Source organism: Lissotriton helveticus, chromosome 3_1 (genome assembly GCF_964261635.1).
Source record: "Lissotriton helveticus chromosome 3_1, aLisHel1.1, whole genome shotgun sequence".
Classification (NCBI taxonomy): Eukaryota; Metazoa; Chordata; class Amphibia; order Caudata; family Salamandridae; genus Lissotriton; species Lissotriton helveticus.
Window position 1 is genome coordinate 1,584,322,946 of NC_136061.1, and position 24,268 is coordinate 1,584,347,213.

The following is a 24,268-nucleotide window of genomic DNA, read 5'->3' on the forward strand; positions in this document are numbered from 1 at the left end:
TTCTCTTCACAAGTTAAATATTATGGTTGTCTTAAAGGACAAAGTCATCTTCATGGTCTGTTCCTTCCAAACATACCTGGTTGCCTACTTTGAAGGTGACGATTTATAGTTTCTTTACGCATAGACATTCATAGACGTTCTTTACGCATGGACATTCATAGACGTTCTTTACGCATGGACATTCCTGATAGAAAATTTGCATTCATTGACCAAAGGTAGATTATGTTGAAGTACAGTTATGGTTACGAATTAAATCTAAAAATCCACTGAAATACACAGGTAATGGTTGGCTCCTCAATCCATAAATTCAACACCAAATGCAGTACTGATGACCTCAGCCTTGATGTGAACTATGGTAATATAAACGTTGTAAATAATCATTTCAATGGGATTACTGATCACATTACCATTACCAGTATGAAAGAGATGACTATGAATTTAGTATTACTAAATGGTTTGGGCATGTCCTGTTATTCAATTATGTTGTGCTTTTAGGTGTTACTGGGTTAAAGATTTAGAGGGCACAAGCATTGCATTTGGTGTTCGAGTTCTGACGCACAAGTCTGTGGGTTTGCGAACCACGCCCCAGGGTCTGCAAAACCAACATGTAACATCTTCTTCTTTTAAGGAAAAACTATAACCTCATTGGGTCCCTCTGACCTGGGCCAGAAGATGCTACCCCAACCAGCTTATGGCTCCTTAAATTTTTTGGGGCGATTTGGAACCAAGGCTTGCGTACTGTAGTAGTAGCTGCACCACAACTGTTTCTTTGCAGTCAACCCCTTGGAGAGCTGGTCCTGCAGCGTAGACCCTAATTTTGGAGTGGGTCACACAGATAATATATAATATGTAATATATTGTGCAAACTTGATCCTGTTACTAATGTAGGAAAATAGCCAAGCTCCCTAATAACACACACATTCTTTCATTCCTCTTTTACAGGAAGCTGCACAGTGGGATGAAGACTTATTGGTGTGAGTTGTGTGGAAAGCGTTTTCTCGACAGCTTAAGATTGCGAATGCACTTACTGGCTCACTCAGGTAGGTCCAGGGCAGCAGTACTACCTAGCTTCTTATTCAAACGATATTTTCTATTCCTTGGCCCTCCTCATCCTGTTTTTAGCTGGGTTTTCATCTGTGCATTTGTTTTTTGTATTTATTATTTTTTTCTTCTTTTGAGTGCAAGTTGATTTCACTCTATTTTTGACACTTCCTTTCGATTTTGATAACTCTACCTTTCTGAAACTTGTTCATGGTTAAAGCTGCATTTGTTGATTGGATGCATCATTCTCTTTTGAAGACTATTGACCAATGAGAAACAGCACGTAGGGCCACAATTTAAATAGATATGCAGAAGGAACTACAAAGAGCAGACCTTCTTCTCTAGTTCGGTGGAATATAAGTTCAGTAGAAATGGTATGTTCTGAGATTTTTATAAACCTGATTGATTACATTTTCTAAGCAATAACTTTGGGAGTCCATGCATTTCGAATTAAAATCCAGTCTTTCTCAAGGCAATGCATTTTTGCTTTACATGTTGATAGTGTGTGGCAGGGCAGCCATTTTGCAAATTGTTGCCTTGGTTGATCTGTGTTTTTTCGGTGGAATGCCCCAGCTTTATTTCTTGACTTTGCTGTGGTCGCAAAATAATGCGGAACCATCAATTCAACCCCACCCCTCCTGTCACGTGACATGCTTCCTGAAGAAGGGAGGAGTTACAACAGAATAATTGCTCCCTTATTATAGGCCTGGCTCCCTAAAGTTATTGCTGCCAGAATTAGGAAAAACCAGAGTATGGCATTTACAAAGTGAAAAATGTGGCTGGCATGGTGGATGTATCTCCATGGTAAAATGTGGGTGTTAGTGAGCAGCGCAACGGGATGTTAAAAAGAGGATGGGAGGGAACACTGCATGGATTGCAGTTTGAGGTGTGCGCTGGTGAAATGAGTTGATGAGGAGTGCACGTGGAAAGGGTGGGCTAATGATTCAGTACAAAATTATTCTGCCTCCCCATTTCCTTCTGCTAGAGAGCAGGAGATTGGGTCTTAGTGAGCAAGACAAGGTGACAAGTCAGGAGAGAGGAAAAAAAAACCTCTGATGAACTCCATGTGTTCCTGCTGTCTGGACCAGACCACAGGCTGCAAAGGTCCCATGAGCACCATAATTCAGCTCCTGGTATACAATATCTAGTTAGAATTACCAGGACACTTGTGTTTACAAAACTATCATTAGATGCCTCACCTTACATGTCCCTACCGTGAAGAAAGTATTAGATGGGGCTGCCCTTTGCAGAAGCCAACATCACCTGGTAGAATTGTGTCGCCTTTGATGATGTAAGAACATGTGACCTTCCTCATTACACGTGAAGCGGGTCAGCCAGGACGGGATGTGAATGATTCAGATCAAAGTTGTGGTGTTCATGACCAAAACCAAGTTTCCTTTGGACTAACCGCACACCGGTATGACTCAGCTTCTTCCAGTATACAGTATTTCTCCCACTTGAAGTGGAGGGTGGTCTTTTTGTGGCTTTGATCAAGGCTGTCATTGAGCCCTGTTTGGGACTGAGCCTTTATTAAAACTATCATAACATTTGTCACTACGCACTTGTTGGTGTCTGTATTTTACACCCTCCATGTACCTTCACCCGCAGTACATTTTCCCTAGTTGATTCGCTGATGTAGCTGTCGAAAAGCCATGAGCATTGGATTCTCCTCTTTGCATCAGAAAGACACTGCGTACAGGGCAGGAATCTCTCACTGGTGCCTGTCTTAGTTTCAAAGCGAGGCATCTGTCGCCGGTCATCTTAACAACATTCTGTTGTTTCCAAAACATAGCATTCTCCTCTTACCGGAGAGTGTGTAGAATCCTTCCTCTCTTTCCTGTTAGGAAAAAATTGGAATCCATAAGTTGAATTTTCCAAAGAACTCAAAATGTCAGGACACTGACGCATATTGTCTTTGGTGATGAGTTCTCTGCATTTACAGTAAGGTGTAGGGATAGGCCTGTCCCAGAAATCCAATGTAAATAATCATGTTAAACACCTGGAGTCTAGGGGGCAAGAGTGATCGCGGAGACCGGTCAGATCTGAAGCACAGGCAGTGAGTATATTTAAATGGATGGGTCGACCTAGATCATTGGTTAGGATGTTATGAGGTCTTGTGAGAGGCTCGGGAGTAACATAAGGGATTTCTTTTAAACAGATAATATGGCGGTATGATCTGGACAAACCTCCTGGAGCAGTCATAAGATAAGTAGCAGAATGAAATATTGTGACAGACACTAGGAAGTAATAGTGGTTTTGGAGAGGTTGACAGAGCTGAGGACTTGGTGACTATTCTGTCACCAAAAGTATTGAAATGGTAACGTACACTATTGTCGTGTGTCATATGTTGTCATCTTTGTGGGAAATGAGGTGGTTTGTGTATATATATTTTTTTCACTGAAATTGATTTACTTACTCAAACATAAAATTACATTAACACTGTGACATTTTATGTGAGTAAATCTCTTCGCCGGGTGAAGCTCTGAGTCTTGGTGGTGGGGACCCTCCTATATAACCATGGTGTGTGGGTAACCACAAGCCTTTTCCATACCTGTCAAAGAGATGACTACATCTGTTTTCATGGTTGTAAAGCGGAGGGAACGGAATTGGTGATAGAACAGAGAAAGTGGTTTCTCCACCGGAAAGAAGATTTTCCCCATAAAGGAAAAAAAAATTGAAGCAGGAATTGCCTGATGCATTACATTAATGCAGCCGCAAATCTACCCATGCTGAATTTCCCAAAGATGAAATGTTATCACGAGTGCTCGTGCGAAGGTGCAGCAGGAGCGAGACTTTCTGTCTTTGTGAATTCCAAAAATGGTCATTACATTTGTTCCTATTGAGTTATGCCTGTTTTTGGAGCAGAGTTCCTACTTTCTCTGTTAATTGAGCGGGCCTTTTGTGATCTTGGGCACATTCGGGCATCCGCTTGCCAAGTGCATAGAATGTAATTCTGAGAAGCAGTGGTAAGCACCCGTGGGGTACTGTGGTCTCATCTTTGCTTTGGAAGGCAGGTCTCGGTTGGCCTGGCTGTTCACCAGGGGTTCGGGCTGCCCTGGACGTTGGAAGAGGAGAAAGGCGGGGACGCGCTCGCGCCAAGGACGGGGTGTAAATGTTTTGCCGCTCTCTGTACTATGTGGCTCAGTTCAGGGCGTACTGCGGGCTTTTTGTTCCGCTACAAGGACTCCCTCCCCCTTCTTGGCTGCTACTGGCCGTGTTTGTTATTGTAGAGCTGGCCCTGCGCCAGCCCTGGCCCGCCGCCAGGCTTGTGGGTACAGTATGTACAGTGAAGCTGCAGCCAAGTTTGTCATCATACAAGCGGATTTTTTTCTCTCTCTGATCTGGCGCGGAGGGAGAGGCCGGGCGGAAGCGAGTCAGTGAGTGGTTTGTTCTAAATGCATAATAGAAAAATCCAAATTCTGTAAAATATATATATGTGAAAAGAAGTAGCCACGACATCTCAAAGCAGGGCAAACATTCCCTTTTGCACATTGCACCCCGTTTGGACAGAATAGTTGACCAAAATATTTAATGAACAATCCTGGCACTTTTTTTTCTTCCAGTTTTTATATTCGGATTGGTGAATAATGAACTCTGACATTGCCTCGGCCAATCCGAAGGCTTAGGCTATGATTTTTTTTGTCCTGAGGTTTGCCTATATTTAGCGACAGTGAGAAAACGGGACTTGAAGTTGATGGGAAGGGTTAACCTGTTTGTCCGGTCGTGGATGATAACATTAGAGTTGAGAGAACAGCTTTATTGCCCACATGCAGCTGGGCATTACTTTAATTGTGCATACTGTCTTTGGTATGCGCTTTCTTTGTGTGACAGGCAATTAACGGCAGTCAGTACACTTGGCAGCCGCAGGGCCGGTCCTAGGATATGTGGGGCCCCGGGCAGAATAGGAATATGTGAGGCCCCTAAGCAGCAACGACGTGGAATCGAATCGGGCGGCTAAGGAAAGTTCTTTTTTTTTTTTCTTCTTCTTAATAATTAAAATTAAACCAACCCCCCACACCCGTGACTTATGCAGGCCGCGACTGGGTTTTGTCAATGGTTGGTACCTATTTAAGCTAAATGAGTAACCACAATACATTATTTTCCTTTCCCTTTGTTGTTTTGAACAATAAGTAGCAACTTCACACACATTTGCCTAGGATCACAACTTGAATGCAGGACCATTGGTCTTTGTGCTCTGCAGAGAGGCCATACTTTGAATGATCATGTAATCTGGACACCTTTTTGAACCACAGACAGACACAGCGTGAAAGTTGCCTGCAGCCTCAACTCCAAGGTGCTAGGCTGTAGCCTGTTGTAAACACCTGGAGGCAACTCAGTTCAAAGGGTATATCATCCAAGAGTAATATGCTGTGAGATGAAATCCCGAAACACACATGCTGGAAATAGCTACCACTCTAGGGGAATGCAAGATTAAGTAAAGCATATACAATACAAACAGGAACAAAATCACTGCCATTGATTACCCTAACATCAGGACCACTGCGATTATTGCGGCGGAGAGGGACTAAATTATGTGGCAGGGTGAGTAAATTATGTGGCAAGAAAAGGCAAATTATGTGGCATAATCTGGCACATTTTGAAATAGTATTACTTCATTTTTTTGGCAGTTTTAAACTTGGTAACATTGTTTGGGCACTGTTTGCACCACATTAGTACCAATTGAACACCCACATTTATCAGTGGGAAACAGAAAGTTGACTATTCCAGCTTTTCAAAGGGCCTTCCCACATGCAGCAAGACGTGTCTGCATTTTTTGTAACTTTTGAACCGTTTGAGATGAAAAGGAATTTTGTTGTTAAAATCTGTGAATTATGCAGCAGATGATCGATTATGTAGCAAACGCGTCAAATGCATAATTCTGCAGAACTCGCCGCGGCTGCACAAATGCATAATGCCAGTGGCCCTGCTAAACATGCAGCATCAGACTGGGAAAGAAAAGCCCAGTACCTAAATAAAAGGGGCCCCATTAGTGAGTTAATTAGCTAGAAAAGTGTCCCATGTTTGCAAACTGGGGCAGTTTTAAACATGTAAATATATGCTGTGTAAGTTTTTTGTTAGGTATGGAAGACTGCACTGTTTTGAGTTTGGTGCAGGCAATGCTTGCTTTAATATCATAAAAATAAATAGTAAAAAACGGCTCTCCTGACCATAAAGCAGGTCAACAACTAGCCAATAAAACGGCCTACATACTGACATGACAGGAGGGCTTTAAGTGGGATGAAAAAAACTGGGGGTATCTTTCAAAGGGGAGTTGCTGATGTAATTAAGGGTGTGGCTTAAAAACATGTAAGCTATATTAATCTGTGCTTCGCATACTGTGCCGTCTGACTGGTATTGTGCTGCCTCTGTCATTGCCTCCAGAAAAATATTGCAACAAGTAAAATTACACCTACAACTAGCCAGGACTATTGGTTTTGTCAGTGATTATTAGTTGTATAAGATTTAATAAGCACCATCTACGGCTTCCTTGTATATAATATTGAAAATGCTCCAGTTCTGCCATGAGACTGTGAAAGAATTATAATGAGTCTCGTTGAAGTTTCATTGAAGGTAGAGAAGGGGGCTCTGCTGCAGAGTTAAGATTTGTTTTTTCACTCTGAGGGTGAGGGCAAAAATGAAGAGCTAGCCCCTCCCATCACCTGCTTTTCAGAACTTTCATTCATTGTGCAGACACTGATCAATGTTTTTGCAGGCAAACTTAAGGACATGAATTTAGGGCCCCTTTTGAATGTCCATTTTAATTCACTAGAGGGACTGAGACTCGAGTGACCCAGCACACTTTAAACCTGCTCCACCACTTTTACATACTGATTCTGCTCCTCTTCGTGCACCTCTTTTCTCACTGCCGTACACACACCTATCTGCTCCCCCCTCCCTCGATTCAGTATGTATAACCCCTTTAATCCCCCTCTTTGATCCCTTTCTACTTGTCCTAGGTGAGCAGTTTCCATTCTGATGCACCAACATCGTCATTCAATCTATTGTTCTGCACCCAGCAGGATATTCCGCTATTCATTGCTGCCATCAACATGGGAATGCAGCCATGGGCCCACAGAGACCGGCTTGCAGGGGAGATTGTTCAAAGAAAAAATATAAACTCTTGGTGGGCCCCCTGGGCCTCAAAAGTCTGGATTCTGTAAAGGTGGGAGGCCTACGGCTGCGAGCAGGCGCGGGGCCCTGGGCAGCTGCCCACTCTGCCCATGCCTAGCGCCGGCCCTGGGCAGTCGGCAATAAGGCTTGTCAAGCGTTATCAAAGCAAAAGGCCTCACCTTTGGGACTATCAGCTTTGCAAAGGCCTTTTGGTAATGCTGTACAGCATTGGCAAGCTGCTGTGCAACAGAGCCAGAAGTACAAAAAAAGTAAGATATAAAAAAAAAAAAAGGCTTAATGAACCGATCAACCCTATTATCTTCTAGGCGTTTGCAGGCATCACCATATATGCCTGCCTACACTATGACGCTTGTACCACTTTTCATTTTTCTGAGATGGATTGGTAAGTAAAAAGAAAAAAAATGAAGTAGCATCAAACACCTCTTTGAAGGTGGAGGGGCAGGCAGCACACAAGTTTGCAGTACATGAGGGAAACAGCAGTGCTGGGATGAGGCTCTTACCTGGGGGTCGCGGAGCAGAAGCACAGAGGGAGAGAGCTAGAAAACACAGGCACTCTCATACTGTGCCAAGCAAAACCGAAAAAATAGTTCCCTAAAAGTGAGTGGTGGAAGGATAGAAGCCAGCCAATCAGAGAGAAGGTACAGAGGCTATTCTCCAGGTGAGGAACCAGTACAAGGTAGACAAGCTGGAACAAAGAAAGCCATTGAATAAGAAGCAAACAAGCGAGTTATAATGAGACCGATCAATAGTAAGCAATGAGCAGACTGTACTCCCCTTTATGGTGTTGGTAAGCTCTCTAGAGGTCTTTTGCTACCAGACCGCCTTGCTGTTTGGTAGACTCAACTTTCTTGGCAAGTGCACAATAGGTTTTTTTGGAACCAAGCAGGTTGGATGTCTGGTAGGCACGACCCGAACACTACAGCGAACTGTTTTTCGTTCTTTTTTTTTTTTTACATATACATCTTACAATTTTTGACATTTATTGTCACATAATTTCGGTTGGCAAAGCATAAATAAAATAGGCAGCAGGTGAGGGGTTCACATGCACAAAACTGGGTCGTGTGGTTTGAGAAAGTTGCCTTCTCCTTCATCTTCACTGCACAAGATAATTAGGGGTGACCAAAAAATTCCACTCCACTGGTGGAGTTTATGGAGTTTTGCCCATTCCGTGTTATACATGGAACACAGATTTCTGGCTAACCTCCACCAACCGCTGCGATGCAGAGTGTTTCTCGCGTGCGGCTTGCCAGCGTTAAGTTGGCGAGCATGAGCAAGAATTGGCCGCCCCTAGCACAATTTTCAGGTGCAAGGACGGCACCCGGAGACATTTTTTTAAAGAGGGTGGTCACTGGCAGTCGCAACAGTTAGCGGTGAGTAAGCTACCGCTCGCATTGAGAAAGCTGCCTCTCGAGTAGAAAATCTACTCAGGCGGCAGCAAAGAAGCAGCTGATCTAAAAATAAATAGAAGAAAATGTTACCGTATAGGTTAAATAACAGACTTATATACCTGCCAGGACATACACTATAACAGAAATAATACATTTCAGTGGTTTGAACTAGCCAAGTTTTCAATAGTGTTTTTTTTTTAAAAGCAGTGTTCAGAACAAATAGTTCGAATGAATCCTTAGTGCAAGATTGACTGAGTCAAATGCAAAGGATGATGGAGTGACTGTTTGGGTCACTTCTCTCCAGCATTACTGGGCAGTATACCAGCAGAAATCAGCTTACAAATTGGATCAACTTTACGCACAATTTCTTTTCCTCTGATGTCAGTGGGTGATCATGCTTGTCTCTTTATGGAATCATAGAAAGTAGGGTAAATATGGTCAAATAAAAAAACAATAAAAACGGTACATATGTGTCTTTTAGATTGAGTTGCTGTGGTGGAGAACTGTAAAGCTAACAGTTGAATAATTATTGTTTTAAATATACTTTAATTTAGCCTAAACCTAACTCCTAGGAAAAGTGGAGCAGTTTGCAAAGAACACTGTTCAAAGAATGATACAATAGTGTAGTAGTGTGTGAGGTCCAGCTGAGACCGGATCAGAGAACGTGATGGTGGAGAGAAGTTGGTTGGTTAGGTCAAGACAGAAAACATGTAGCTAAGAGCAGTAGTACACATAGCGCTAGATGATTGTTTATTGTGTTTACAATACATATTTTATAAGTTGTTGCATTTCTACTTCAACATTGATCCCATGCTATAATTTCAGCAAGTAAGCCACTAGACCACATCTCTTCATATAGTATTAGACATAAGCTATTTAAGAACCTCTTCACCACACTCTAAGCAATGTGGATGCATTGGTATTAGACTCTATCTTGGTTGGGTTTCTAACAGCTTTGCTACAGAAGTTTTTGGAGAGAGGCCCAATATGTACCAACCCAAATGTTTTCATATTGCCTCCATGAGTGCAGATCCTGTCCCTTTCTTGCTTTGCTAAGCCATTCTCCCTTCCCTGGCCAGTGTCCATGCAGATTGTTATAACATTGCTGGCAGAAATTTGAGCCAAACAATGTCATAATTGTCCTTGAACTCATGAGTGTGTGCTGCGTTCAGAACATTGTATTCTCTTTTGCCGTCCAATTTGAGGTTAGAGTACTCTGCCAGAACGACAACACACACTGACCACTATAAAGATCCCGCTCTCATTAGTTAAGGGGCCTCGACAGTAAACAACCGATTGGAAAGCTGGACTTATTTAACTTCCTGGAACAACGACTTCAGTGATGTTTTTAATATAACACGTGGCACTAAGAAGGAATTTATGTATTACAGTACCGTTAGATCTAGTTTGTATTAATAGAGACTCAAGTGATACATTTACGTACATTGAACCTAGATAGAATACATGGCCAGAGGTTTTCATGAAAATGGAGGCATGCATCCAGCCCTTCTTAACCTACACTTGACACCATTGCTTTATATTGGGGCTGTCCAATTTAGGTACCAGTGGCCTGGTGCATAAAAGTGCTTTAGGATCTCATCAGCAACAAAGGGAGTTGGGCCCAAGGGGCAGGCTGGGCCGTATTTAATATGTAGAACAAAGGGAATAGGCCTGAACCTAGATTATTTTATTAGACGTGTTTAGATTCACATTTGGACAAACTCATTACTTTCAGTTTGAACCGGTATTTTATTTATACCTTTTCTTTCAATTCCTTTATTGCATTCAATTTATAATCAAACACAGAAAAAGACATTACAGTCTACATACAAAAATCCATATGCTCATCATTTATTCACAAAACATTAGACAATAACAATAGACTTACTTAAATACAATAAGGAAATAGATGAATGAGACATAAATAAGCAAACATCCGATATTTAAATATTCTTACGCTAGCTTTAACAATGGAATCTGAATGCTGATCCTTAGCTAGCTCTAAGGGCTTCTGCGTCAGGTGTCAAGAAAGGGGGGACCAACAGGGATCAATTTGGTGTCTTATACAAGGTACTTTCCTCCATACATAGACTAAATTTAATTCATTGTTCCTCTGCGTTTCTAACATATGCATATAGGTAAGGATCAGCATTCAGATTCCATTGCTAAAGCTAGCGTAAGAATATTTAAATATCGGATGTTTCCTTTTTTTTATGTCTCATTCATGTATTTCCTTATTGTATTTAAGTAAGTCTATTGTTATTGTCTAATGTTTTGTGAATTAATAATGCACATATGGATTTTTTATGTAGACTGTAATGTCTTTTTCTGTGTTTGATTATAAATTGAAAGCACTAAAGAAAGTGAAAGAAAAGGTATAAATAAAATACCGGTTTAAGCTAAAAGTAATGAGTTTGTCCAAACGTGAATCAACACATGCCTATTGAAATATTCTAGGTTCAGGCCCATTCCCTTTGTTCTACATATTAGGATATCATCAGAACATAAATTTACGTATAGTAACTCCAAGAAGATCTCATTTACTTAGTCAGTGGTTATCCTGAAAATCATTCCAGAATTCAGATTATCTACATTTAGATGAAAGTACATGCTATGAATTCAAATGGAACTTATGTACAAAGTCAGTGGTTATACTAAATCTATCTCCTGGACCCACGCTTAGTAATGCTTGTTTTAAATGGTTCATGTGATATGCAGTGCAGCTCTTCTAGCCAAGCATTTGAAATGAAATGAAATAGGTATTTATAAAGCGTGATTGTTGCCCAAGGGCGTCCAAGAAGAATGGGTGCACATTTAAGTGGTTTCCATATAGTCTTTCCAAAATTCCAAGTCATTAAGTTGTGTAGCATTTTCAGCAATCTTCAATCATCATTAGCTTTTTGTAATTCAGAGGTGTCCAATGCTGGACCACAAGCCCTGTATACATACCAGGATTTTCAGAATATCCAAATGAAATACATTTAAGATGGAATCTTAAACGAAGCCAGTGATTATCCTGAAAATTTGGCATGGATTTGGCTGTCATGAACCAACTTAACTCACTTTTCTTCTAGTTCCCATCTCTGTTACTAGATCCTAAATATACTCAACAGTTGTGAATATGGATATTCTTTTTTCAAATTATGCACATTACTTATTCAACAATATATTTATAAATCACAATGAAGATGGAAAACATTTTATTAGATAAGGATAGACTTGACTTCTGTGTAGATTCCTTAATTAATGATGGGCCAACTGGCTCTCAGTTTAATGCTTTGGTGGATTTCAATAACTTTGTTTATACACAATTTTGGACTTAAATTAACTATACATTTGGTGTGTGAAATCAGCCAAAAAAAACTATAACCCTTCCAAAATAGTACAATCCAACGATAACCCTTCCAAAATAGTACAATCCAACGGACTAAAAATTTGTAAATAAAGATGTCTGAAAATGAAGACTAGCATAGAAATGGAAAGGTGTGAGGCATTCCATGAATGTAATGTTTTGAAAAGTAACAAGCTTAAGTAGAGGTCATTTCTTTATCAGAATGTATGGCTTGCAAGTGCCATTCCAAAGTAAAGAATTGTTCAGAACACCAAGGATGAAAAATCTCAGGAAAAGCTGAGGGTGTGTTGCCATGCTGTTTATTTAGTAACTCTTGTCCACTATTGCATCAACTAAAATGTCAAGTTTTCGAAGTCAGAATCCCCTTTACAAAACATTCTAACGGATATTCACAGCTTCTAGGTATTCATTATGAATTAACAATGTTCAATACATTGTCCTACACATCCAATTTATGCAAATGTGCAATTTAATCGAATCCTACATTAATATGTCCTATTTTATTTACAAACTGTTGGCAAGTACAAAACTCATTGGGGCCCATTGGGGAAAGGGTGGGGGGGGGAGAAAAGCACCGACCCGAGGCTCAATGTAGGTGTGATAAAGGCCGCTTTATTGGAAGCAGGTGCATCCTACACAATACCATCCTCGGCCTGTGCCGCACAATCTAAACCTCATAAATACGTAATTTCCTGACTCACCCCCACCCCCTCCCCTAACTTATTCCCACAATCCACAAACAGTAACAATTAGCATAACATAGCGTAATTAGCATAACAATTAGCATAACGTCATTTTGCCTCTCCACCTGGCTAAATACTTTATTGTGTTTGACCTACCCCCGATAATCCCAACAGGTTTTCTACTCTTCTCCCATATAATAGGAATAACCGCCACTCGAGGGACGTGCTAATGGTCCTCGACCCCCCCCTAGGACTCCCCCCGCTTAAACCCGGGACGTGCCGCGCGGCCCAGCCGGGAGGACCCCCCCTAACCATATGGCGCGCCGCGAAACCCCCCTCAACACCGCGCTGCCATGTCTATGCCTTCTTACCGCCGGCAGGTCCACCCCCTAACCATGGGGCCCTGCCCTCCGTCCCAACGTACAGGGCCATGCCCTCCGTCACCCTGTATAGGGCTATGCCCTTCATACCGCCGGCAGGTCCACCCCCTAACCATGGGGCCCTGCTCCCCGTCCCAACGTACAGGGCCATGCCCTCAGTCACCATGTATATAGCCATGCCCTTCGTACCACCGGCAGGTCCACCCCCTAACCATGGGGCCCTGCTCCCCGTCACCACGCCTAGGGCCATGCCCTCCGTCACCACGTATAGAGCCCTGCCCCCCGTCACCAGCGTATAGGGCCATGCCCTCCGTCACCAACTTATATGGCCATGCCCTCCGTCACCACTGCATAGGGCCATGCCCTCCGTCACCAATGTATAAGGCCATGCCCTCCATCACCAACTGTATAGGGCCATGCCCTCCATCACCACCGCCGGCAGGTCCACCCCCTAACCATGGGGCCCTGCCCACCATCCCAACGTATAGGGCCATGCCCCCCGTCACCATGTATAGGGCCATGCCCTCGGTCACCACGCATAGGGCCATGCCCTCCGTCACCACGTATAGAGCCATGCCCCCCGTCACCAGCGTATAGGGCCATGGCCTCCGTCACCAACGTATAGGGCCATGCCCTCTGTCACCAATGCATAGGGCCATGCCCTCCGTCCCCAATGTATAGGGCCCTGCCCTCCATCACCAACTGTATACGGCCATGCCCTCCATCACCAACTGTATAGGGCCATGCCCTCCAGCACCAACTGTATAGGGCCATGCCCTCAGTCAACATCACCCCCGGGGCGTGCTTCCAGTCCACGGAATCGAGCTCTCTACCAAATGTGACCGCACCGACAACGGGCCGTACCCTCTCTCTGGCGCCCAGGGCCCCACCCTGTCACCACAAGGCCTGGGAAGCCGCCCAGCGCCTGCAGGCAGTCCGCCGAATCCGGCCGTCCCACCAGAGAGAAGCCCTCCGGATGGTGCGTCCCACACCGGAGCCCGTCCGCCCGGAAAACCCCTGCCGCATCGCCCCCCAACCCCCCGTCACCCACCATACCCCTCCGCCCCCGACATAGCCGCGTCACCGGTCCGCGTCAGACCCCGCCGTACTTCGCGACCCCCCCCTGTCCTCCGGCGGGCGTGTTCCCTGACCATGGAGTCGAGCTCACCACGGAGAAATGACCACACCGACACGGGACCGTGCGTCCCCCCTGGCGCCCAGGGAAACGTCCTCCACACAGTGCGTCACCCCCCAGAGTCTGTCCACCAGGAAAAAGCCCACTACAAAGAACGTACCTCTCACCCACGCACGACCCCCACAAGCCCTTGAAATGCCTGCGGCCTAACCAAGCCGCTTACCCCGTTACCGCCTATACGCCAGCACCGTCCGCTCGAGCCTCCCAAAACCTGTACCTAGGCCGGCACCCCAAAATGTGTCAGCACCTAAAAACGCCCCACGCGCACCCTGACGGACAAGAGAAATATACTACATGCATACATAACCATGTCCTTGTGGTATGTACTATGGAAAACATGCCGTGGCACCTGTGCGAGAGGTTGTGGCGTAATGGCTAGAGAGCTACTAACTAACACTGCTATTTCGTGTCTCCTGAGGCGGAAAGCCGGGAGCTAGGCCAGAACTTTTTAAAACTATTTGAGAGTCACTTAAAAATTGAATTGTATTTTAGCACTGCGGTTGTTACTCGCCTACCTCCATCCACGCTTAGGAAGCACCCGCGGAGCCGATATTAGGGCTTACCCGGAATCCCAAAGCACAGAAAGGCTTCCCCCGCCGTCTCCGGCGCGAAGCTCGGACACGCCCCCTCACGAGGCCACGCCCACTACAATCGCGCTATAAAGGCGCCGCTGACAACAAGCGATTTCACTGCTATTTCGTGTCTCCTGAGGCGGAAAGCCGGGAGCTAGGCCAGAACTTTTTAAAATATTTGAGAGTCACTTAAAAATTGAATTGTATTTTAGCACTGCGGTTGTTACTCGCCTACCTCCATCCACGCTTAGGAAGCACCCGCGGAGCCGATATTAGGGCTTACCCGGAATCCCAAAGCACAGAAAGGCTTCCCCCGCCGTCTCCGGCGCGAAGCTCGGACACGCCCCCTCACGAGGCCACGCCCACTACAATCGCGCTATAAAGGCGCCGCTGACAACAAGCGATTTCACTGCTATTTCGTGTCTCCTGAGGCGGAAAGCCGGGAGCTAGGCCAGAACTTTTTAAAATATTTGAGAGTCACTTAAAAATTGAATTGTATTTTAGCACTGCGGTTGTTACTCGCCTACCTCCATCCACGCTTAGGAAGCACCCGCGGAGCCGATATTAGGGCTTACCCGGAATCCCAAAGCACAGAAAGGCTTCCCCCGCCGTCTCCGGCGCGAAGCTCGGACACGCCCCCTCACGAGGCCACGCCCACTACAATCGCGCTATAAAGGCGCCGCTGACAACAAGCGATTTCACTGCTATTTCGTGTCTCCTGAGGCGGAAAGCCGGGAGCTAGGCCAGAACTTTTTAAAATATTTGAGAGTCACTTAAAAATTGAATTGTATTTTAGCACTGTGGTTGTTACTCGCCTACCTCCATCCACGCTTAGGAAGCACCCGCGGAGCCGATATTAGGGCTTACCCGGAATCCCAAAGCACAGAAAGGCTTCCCCCGCCGTCTCCGGCGCGAAGCTCGGACACGCCCCCTCACGAGGCCACGCCCACTACAATCGCGCTATAAAGGCGCCGCTGACAACAAGCGATTTCACTGCTATTTCGTGTCTCCTGAGGCGGAAAGCCGGGAGCTAGGCCAGAACTTTTTAAAATATTTGAGAGTCACTTAAAAATTGAACTGTATTTTAGCACTGTGGTTGGTTACTCGCCTACCTCCATCCACGCTTAGGAAGCACCCGCGGAGCCGATATTAGGGCTTACCCGGAATCCCAAAGCACAGAAAGGCTTCCCCCGCCGTCTCCGGCGCGAAGCTCGGACACGCCCCCTCACGAGGCCACGCCCACTACAATCGCGCTATAAAGGCGCCGCTGACAACAAGCGATTTCACTGCTATTTCGTGTCTCCTGAGGCGGAAAGCCGGGAGCTAGGCCAGAACTTTTTAAAATATTTGAGAGTCACTTAAAAATTGAATTGTATTTTAGCACTGTGGTTGTTACTCGCCTACCTCCATCCACGCTTAGGAAGCACCCGCGGAGCCGATATTAGGGCTTACCCGGAATCCCAAAGCACAGAAAGGCTTCCCCCGCCGTCTCCGGCGCGAAGCTCGGACACGCCCCCTCACGAGGCCACGCCCACTACAATCGCGCTATAAAGGCGCCGCTGACAACAAGCGATTTCACTGCTATTTCGTGTCTCCTGAGGCGGAAAGCCGGGAGCTAGGCCAGAACTTTTTAAAATATTTGAGAGTCACTTAAAAATTGAATTGTATTTTAGCACTGCGGTTGTTACTCGCCTACCTCCATCCACGCTTAGGAAGCACCCGCGGAGCCGATATTAGGGCTTACCCGGAATCCCAAAGCACAGAAAGGCTTCCCCCGCCGTCTCCGGCGCGAAGCTCGGACACGCCCCCTCACGAGGCCACGCCCCCCTTCCCTCCCAACTTCCTGTCCATAGAAAAATGTGTCATTTCCGGACGCGCAGCGGACGGGCGCAGCGGGCGCGCCGTTTGCGCGCCGAAGGCGCGCCTAAGGCAAGCCCGTCTGTGCCCGTCCGTGCCTCGGCCGGGCCCAGGGCCAATGATGCTGTCCGATCTAAGGTATGTACCAACCAAACGCCTACATATACTAGAGATCAGTTACTCGCCCTAAATCTTAATAAAAATCACTGTCACAGCATGATTGATGTTGAAAAGTGGTCAGAACCTGCTTACTGTCTTACCTGTAAAACACTCTTCACCCCGGAAATACAGTCTTCCACTATGGAAAATACGACTTCTCTCCGAGGAGCCTTGATTAATGCTAGGTCAATATGTAAGAATGGCCAGCATATTTACGACCTCATCACAGAGAGAAATATTGACCTACTATTTATTACGGAAACTTGGCTTAAACCATGGTGTAATCCGATTATAACTGAAACTGTCCCTCAAGGCTACCTCATTCAGAGGACCGACAGACCGGAACTGAGAGGAGGTGGACTAGCCATTATCCACCGAGACTCTCTGAAATGCTCAACGTTCGAACTCTCGGACATAAAAGGGGCAGAAAGTATGGGTTTCTGTTTTCAGTTAAATGAGGAAAACACCTTCATGGGGGCCTTAATCTATCGCCCCCCAGGACCTCAGAATGGCTTCTTCGAAAGCTTCGAAGATGTACTCAGTACTCTAACCCTGAAATATGCCAATTTTACAGTTTTGGGTGATCTAAACTTCCATTTAGATAAACCCAACGATCCTAATACAATATGGCTTAACGATCTAACGGGTATCCTAGGGCTGGAAATACTGACAAAAATGCCCACACACAAAGCAGGCCATATACTAGACTGCATTTGTACTAATATCAAAACCCTAACCGTTGAAATTCCACTGATCCAGACATGGACCGATCACTGGTTAATCCCCTTTAAGCTTACAACCAAAAAGAAAAGACCTAATACTAACCCAAAAATCGATTTCTCGATACAGAAAGATTGGAAAAAAATTGCCAACTCACCCAATCTGCATCTCATGGCAGAAAAATCTAAACCGTCCCTTACCGGATGTACTGAAACCGATTATAACAACTATTGTAAATGGGTCACAGACCTTGGTGGTCCTACTAATCCAGGTAAAATACGGAAAAAACAGAATAAAAAGTCAGCACCCTGGTTCTCCCCCGCTCTAAAAATCAAACGTACTGAGGTCAGAACCCTTGAAAAGAAATGGCGCCATAACTATGACGTAACGGAAGCTCTTGCCTACAAAACCGCTAGGAAACATTATCACTCCATGATCAGAAATTCTAAAAAGGATCACTTCCTAGAAGCTATTGATCGGTCCAACAACAAACAGAAAGAGATTTTTAAAATAGTGGAGGAGTTCATGAACCCCAGAATTCTCAGGCAGGAGATACCACCCTCTCGGACACTCTGTAATTCCATAGCTAACTACTTCGAGAATAAAATATTAAATCTCACCAAAGACTTCCCAGATCTTGCAGAACCCCCCCTCTGTGACAATGTACAATTAACAAACAATACCCCTCAGCTAATTAACTTTGCCCCCATCAGCCTTGATGAAACCCGACAAGCAATTCTCTCCTGTAAATCAGGCTCCCCTTTCGACCCGTGCCCCCCACTGCTGCTCCACACTCTGGTGGACATAGTAAACCCAACCATAAATTCCATCATAAACTCCTCTCTGACCACCGCAGTCATTCCATCTGAATGGAAGTGTGCTGCTGTAAAGCCGCTGCAGAAAAAACCCTTAGCTGATCCTACCACGCTCTCTAACCTTCGCCCTATCTCGCTGCTTCCAATACTGTTTAAACTGACTGAAGCAGCAGTAAATAAACAGCTAACTAAACATCTTGAGGAAAACCAACTCCTACACCCTAACCAGGCAGGTTTCAGGGCAAAACACTCCACTGAGTCAGCCCTTCTGCATACTGTAGAGACACTTAAGTCAGCTCTGGATCAGGGAAAAAAGGCCGTCCTGATCCTGCTCGATCTATCGGCGGCCTTTGATACGGTCTCACACCCCGTATTAATTGGCCGCCTAGCAGAATCGGGACTAACAGGAATCGCCTTTAAATGGATGAAAAACTTCCTAAGCCATAGGAAACAAGTCATCATATTAGGAAATGTATGCTCAGATGAAAAAATTCTAACAACAGGAGTACCACAGGGCTCAAGCCTGAGCCCCGTTCTTTTCAACCTTTACATGTCCCCCCTGATTGAACTCATCTCATCATTCAACATCAGTACAATATCCTACGCGGATGATACCCAACTCATCCTTGTATTGGATAACAACTCAACCAAAGCAGAAGCAAATCTGAGAGAATGTCTCACTGCAACCTTTGAATGGATGAGAACTCACCACCTTAAGTGCAACTCAGGAAAAACTGAGATCCTACCCTTTGGCCAGAATAACCTTTTTTCCCCTAACATCTGGTGGCCCCAAGATGCCGAAGTCCCGCCAAATACCATCACGTCGGCCCGCAACCTCGGGATAAGGTTTGACGAAGCCTTATCCTTTAAACAGCAAGCAGGGGCTGTGGCAGGGTCCTGTTTCAACATCATTAGAGGTCTCAGAAGGTTTTTTGACCTCCTCCCTCTGACGGCCAGAAAAACGGTAGCAGTGGCCCTCATCACATCCCGACTAGACTACTGCAACAGCATCTATGCAGGCTCCAACAAAGCGGTTTTACATAGACTGCAGATGGTTCAGAATGCGGCTGCCCGCCTGGTGCTAAGACTGCCCAGGAAATCATCTGCCTCCAAAGCATTAAAAACCCTGCACTGGTTACCCATCCACAAGAGAGTACTATTCAAAATACTACTCATTACTTTCAGAGCCTACCACCAGTCGGGCCCCACATATCTCTCCCAAAGGTTTGGAAGATATACACCCTCCAGGTCACTCAGATCATCCAACCTGAACCTATTAGTCATCCCTAAATTCAGACTAATTACAAAAGGTGGAAAATCCATTGGAGTGTTAGGAGCCAGAGCCTGGAACAAGCTCCCCCCTCAATTGCGCCTGATCCACTCAGAGACCCTGTTCCGAAAAGCCATTAAAACATGGATTTTCGAGGCTACTGACACACTATGTCTAGCATTAATATAATCTTACTCACTCCTACTTAACTTCCCACTTTTCCCCTTGGCACTTTTCGTTTCCCTTCTTTTCTTCTCATCTGTGACACGAGATGACTAGCGCCAAGATGCTCCATGGAGTGTATGCTGCGCTTAATAAAAGCCTATTCATATCATATCATATCATATCATATCACTTCGGAGCTCAGGAAGCCGGGTCGAATCTCAGCATCCGCCCCCGGCCATATACTACATGCATACATAAAACCATGCCCTTGTGGTATGTACTATGGAAAACATGCCGTGGCACCTGTGCGAGAGGTTGTGGCGTAATGGCTAGAGAGCAACTAACTTCGGAGCTCAGGAAGCCGGGTCGAGTCTCAGCATTCGCCCCCCGGCCCAGCGCCTGTGAGCAAATCAATCGCCCGTGCCTACCAAATGTAATGACTATTCCTTTTCAGCTCAGGGAACGCCCTTAGCGTGTTACCATATATAACCGCACCAATAACTTACGTCAAAACAGCGTACTGCTGCAGAGGTAAGATTTCTGTCCATTTAAAGCTAGGAGACATCTCAACCCCTCCCTGTGTCAAAACTTCAGCCCGGCCTCCCCCATTCCATCCTATAGGCAGAATGGCCTTACAGCAGTGGAAACCAAATGGAGTGTTTTTTGCACAGTCAGGACATTACACACACCGTAGCACCTGTCCGTCCCCTTACCCACACTCCACGATGCCCAGGGATTACCCGGGACCAACCATAGGGGTTCCCAAATTGTATGAAAGAATTGGGGGGGAGGCCTGACAAGTGGTTGCACATGTCCTGAACACGCGCCGAGTTAGCAAACTCTGCCCAGCTCGTACACTGCATCCTTGAGTTCCCTCCTCCACGCACCCTCGACTTACTAGCCCGGCACCCACCGTGCACCCCACAAGGGCTTTACCAGGAAGGCAGACCTAGCAAACATGGCCCTCCCATAACCATTACACTTCACATCGGGAACACTTATACCTTGACACTGATCAGCAGCGGCAAAATACCCAAGCCTCTAGATTGGCACTCTAAGCCAGGTAAATGACCTACGGCGAAAGCAAAACATTGAGAGAACTTTCACTAAAGGGGGAACAAGTCCTACAGGGCCCTAATTGGTTGAATAATCCTGAATCACCTCAAAGTTATTTCCGTCTAAAGTTGCCTACGCATAATCAATTCCCAGGTTTTTTCCCCCAAAAGGACTAGCTACCCATGACAGGAACCCGTCCCGACACCCGCTTTGGGCTTGCGCGTGATGTAACTGTGCGTGACCACAGAGAAACGCCGAAATCACAGGGACGCGGCAGAAACACGACCCGCTGACAGGCAAAACACCGACATGGCGTGGCCACCCCGCCCCGCTGCCAATCCGCAGCAAGCCGTCCGCGTCCAGTTATCCCGCCCACACTTTGCACCCTTGCGGCCCGGCCACTTTCCACCAAGGCGGCGTCATGTGACGCAGCCTCGGGGTAAAGAAGGGGCACCCGCAGAAAGCAGGTGTCTAGAAACGAGTAACTTAATCCGGGGCAAGGCGAGCAGAGCATGGCGACTGCTCGGGCAGCCCAAAGAATGGGGGGGATTCACAGAAACATCGCGTATGCAGGCTTAGAATATGCCAGTTATAAAACACCTTTCATCCATGAAATGTGCCAGTCAGAATTACCTTTACCATGATAATGCCATCACAAACTGTATTATAGACACATTCATTATAATTAATGTTCCAGAAAATATACTAGACATATTTTACTTTCGTAGTGAAATGTGCTGTCAAATTAACTAGAGCAGCAGAACATGACCACTAAAATTATTTGCCAGGAGAGATGTCGAACACATTTTTTAAGACACTGACTATGTCTATCACACATACTAGTCCAGATAAAATGGCCATCGCAAGGATCACTCAAGTGAATTTGGCTTTTATAACCATTGAGCAAAATAAGTGGTACATCACAATTACTGGGACACCATAAATCAGTGTCACGCATATGCCCTGAACGACAACCCTAAAGAATATTCACAGTGTTGTTCCGCTAAATGCATACCCCTACCCAATAATGTGCCAGAAACAACGTCCTTCTGATGTGGCAGACAAACGCCATCACTTTTGTGCACGTGAGCATGCCCATCACAATTATTGCACCCGAGTACCCGTCAATCTCAGTTCCTTCAACAGAGAACATAGCCATTTACATTAGGATACCACAGAATATAACTTTCGCAAGCCATGTGCCAATGAATCAACCAAGCTTAAAGGGCCTGCAAATCTGACATGTTCACCAGATTCAATAAGTCACTGACTGTTTTTATCTATTTAAAATGCCTTTGTTGCATTGTCATTGGCGAGGGCCTCAATGAGATGGTACCCTGCGCGTCCCAGCCGTAATTGGAAATCAGAAAGAGGAAAATTGTTACAAATAGTTGAAGTTGTCCGCAGTCAATGACTTCCACTCCCTATCCCTCACCCACTCATGTCTCAGTTACTTCAAAGCAAAAACACTTGATACCCTGCATAATCACAATTTACACGACCATCTGCTTCTCTCTGTTTTCCGAGCCTGGACAGCACTGGTGATAGACACTGGAATTACACTGGGGAGATTGAGCCGTGGCGGCGTGGCAAGACAGCCCGCCATGCATTGAATAGAAAGCAATAATTATCAAATATATGTGGGGAACAACTTGACAACAGAAATACCGATCAGCCTACTAACGGAGCTGAAATACACATCAAATCTTTGAACATCTTCGACCACGTAATCACACGTAGGATCAAAACCTGCCTACTAAGATACGAGAGTGACAAGCCAAGCATACTTTCAGTTATAATACTGCAATAAGTTCCAGACACTCAGGCACAGGAGCAAGCGACTGTACTCCCCTGCCCCAGAAAGAACCCCGGCGGCCGTATGGACCCTTCGGGTAGGGGCAGCTGGGACTCACCTAGTCCCACGTGGGAGCTCGACCGCCCGCACCAGGCAGAGCCGGCCCATCCGCTCGGCCGCGTGGAGCCGCATGCTGCTCACCCGAGCTCCACCTACATCCAGCGATGAGTCCAGCATGCCCAGCATACCTCCTGCCTCGTCCAACGACCCATGGTATCTCCACACCATCGAAAGTCCATCCTTCCTCAGGTTATTCCCTTGTGCCTTTCGTGCCCATGAGTGATTGTCCATAAAATTGTCCATCAACAGAAAAATTGTCCCTCCGCCAAACCCCCGCCCGCCGGCCGAGACACCACACTCAAAATGGTGTCTCGCCGCGTGGCCAGTCGGATACCAGCCCCCCAGCCCAAAAGAAGCCCAACCAAGCCCCGCCCCCAGCCCAAAACTACTGAAAAAACGCCCAACCCGCCCCGGGCGGTGCCAGCTCCACCCCCCCCCCCCTCTCCCCGGCCCCCAAATTCCCCCGGGCGTGGCAGGCCTCCCTTTGGTCGGCCCCCCCCCCCAGGGCCCCCATTAACAATTACCCTTGACACTACTATTTTGCCCTTCTTCTCACACTTAAATATCTCAGGGTTCTCAGTAGCATTTGAATCTAATAAGTTATACAAAAACATGGTGTGCAACAATGCATTCTACTGTTATTTCTGCCTGGGAGTATAGTGCAGTTGCCAAGTAGATTGGTGTGCACGAGGGAGATTTAGTGTCAACTAGTTTAATTTTTGGTCTCTAGGAGGGCACTCGGCGAGGTTTCCTCAATGCGGGCAGTCACCGGTGGTCCCGACCTTTTGCGGTCAGAAAGCTGCAGCTCAAGTAGAAAATCTACTTAAGCCACAGCAAACTCAACTCGAGAAGCAGTGCCCTCTGGTGTGCCACATGGTGCCATTCATGCTGGTTTTTCAGTGCATAACCAGTACTCAGCACTAAAAATCAGCTAGAGCAGCACAACATGCTTAATTTTACCTGTTCACGAAACTCTGCAGAATCTTGCTTAGTTTTCATGTAACTCTACGGAATTCCATTGAGTGAAACTCTGCGAGTTCCTCCAACCCATATTTTCAAACCATCTGTTATTTTTTGTCTTTTGAGTTACATGGATTTAGCAGCTGTAAACAAACACAAGTCTGAATTATATGTACAAAACTCATATGTCCCACATCTCCACTTGGTGTTTGTATTGCAGCCCTCATTGAATACAGAAAGGTGAGAAACAAAATAAAATAAGTTATTTTTCCAATTTTGTAATACAATAACATTGGAGTAAATAGCAGTGACACATGAAGTGATTATGTTCCAGATAAAATATAATTTCACCAAAAACCAACAACCTCCTGTGCTTGATAAGAGAATTTGTATCTGTGAACCTTTTTAGGAAATGATGGCTTGAACAGCTGGTATATCCAAGTTGCATCAAGTAAAGTTTTTAATTGAAAAGAGAGATCTATACCTATTTAGGCTATATGATCTAAGCACAAGCCTCTACTCCAACGTGAGGGTCGACCTGAAAAGCTTTTGGACTTCAATTACACCACTGTTCCATTACTGTGTGTTCTCTGCATTCCACAGCAGGG

At 45.6% G+C, this 24,268-nt stretch overlaps 1 protein-coding gene across 3 annotated transcripts in view; it reads left to right on the plus strand.

The window, feature by feature from the left end:
* ZBTB16 (zinc finger and BTB domain containing 16) overlaps positions 1–24,268 on the plus strand; it is a 411,590-nt gene that overhangs the window by 196,779 nt on the left and 190,543 nt on the right. For 2 of the 3 annotated variants that reach the window (XM_078682341.1, XM_078682342.1), the window contains exon 3: positions 943–1,040. In XM_078682341.1, coding sequence (XP_078538467.1) covers positions 943–1,040 — 98 coding nt within the window. The remainder of the gene's footprint in view (positions 1–942; positions 1,041–24,268) is intronic. The other variant, XM_078682343.1, reaches the window with a different exon arrangement.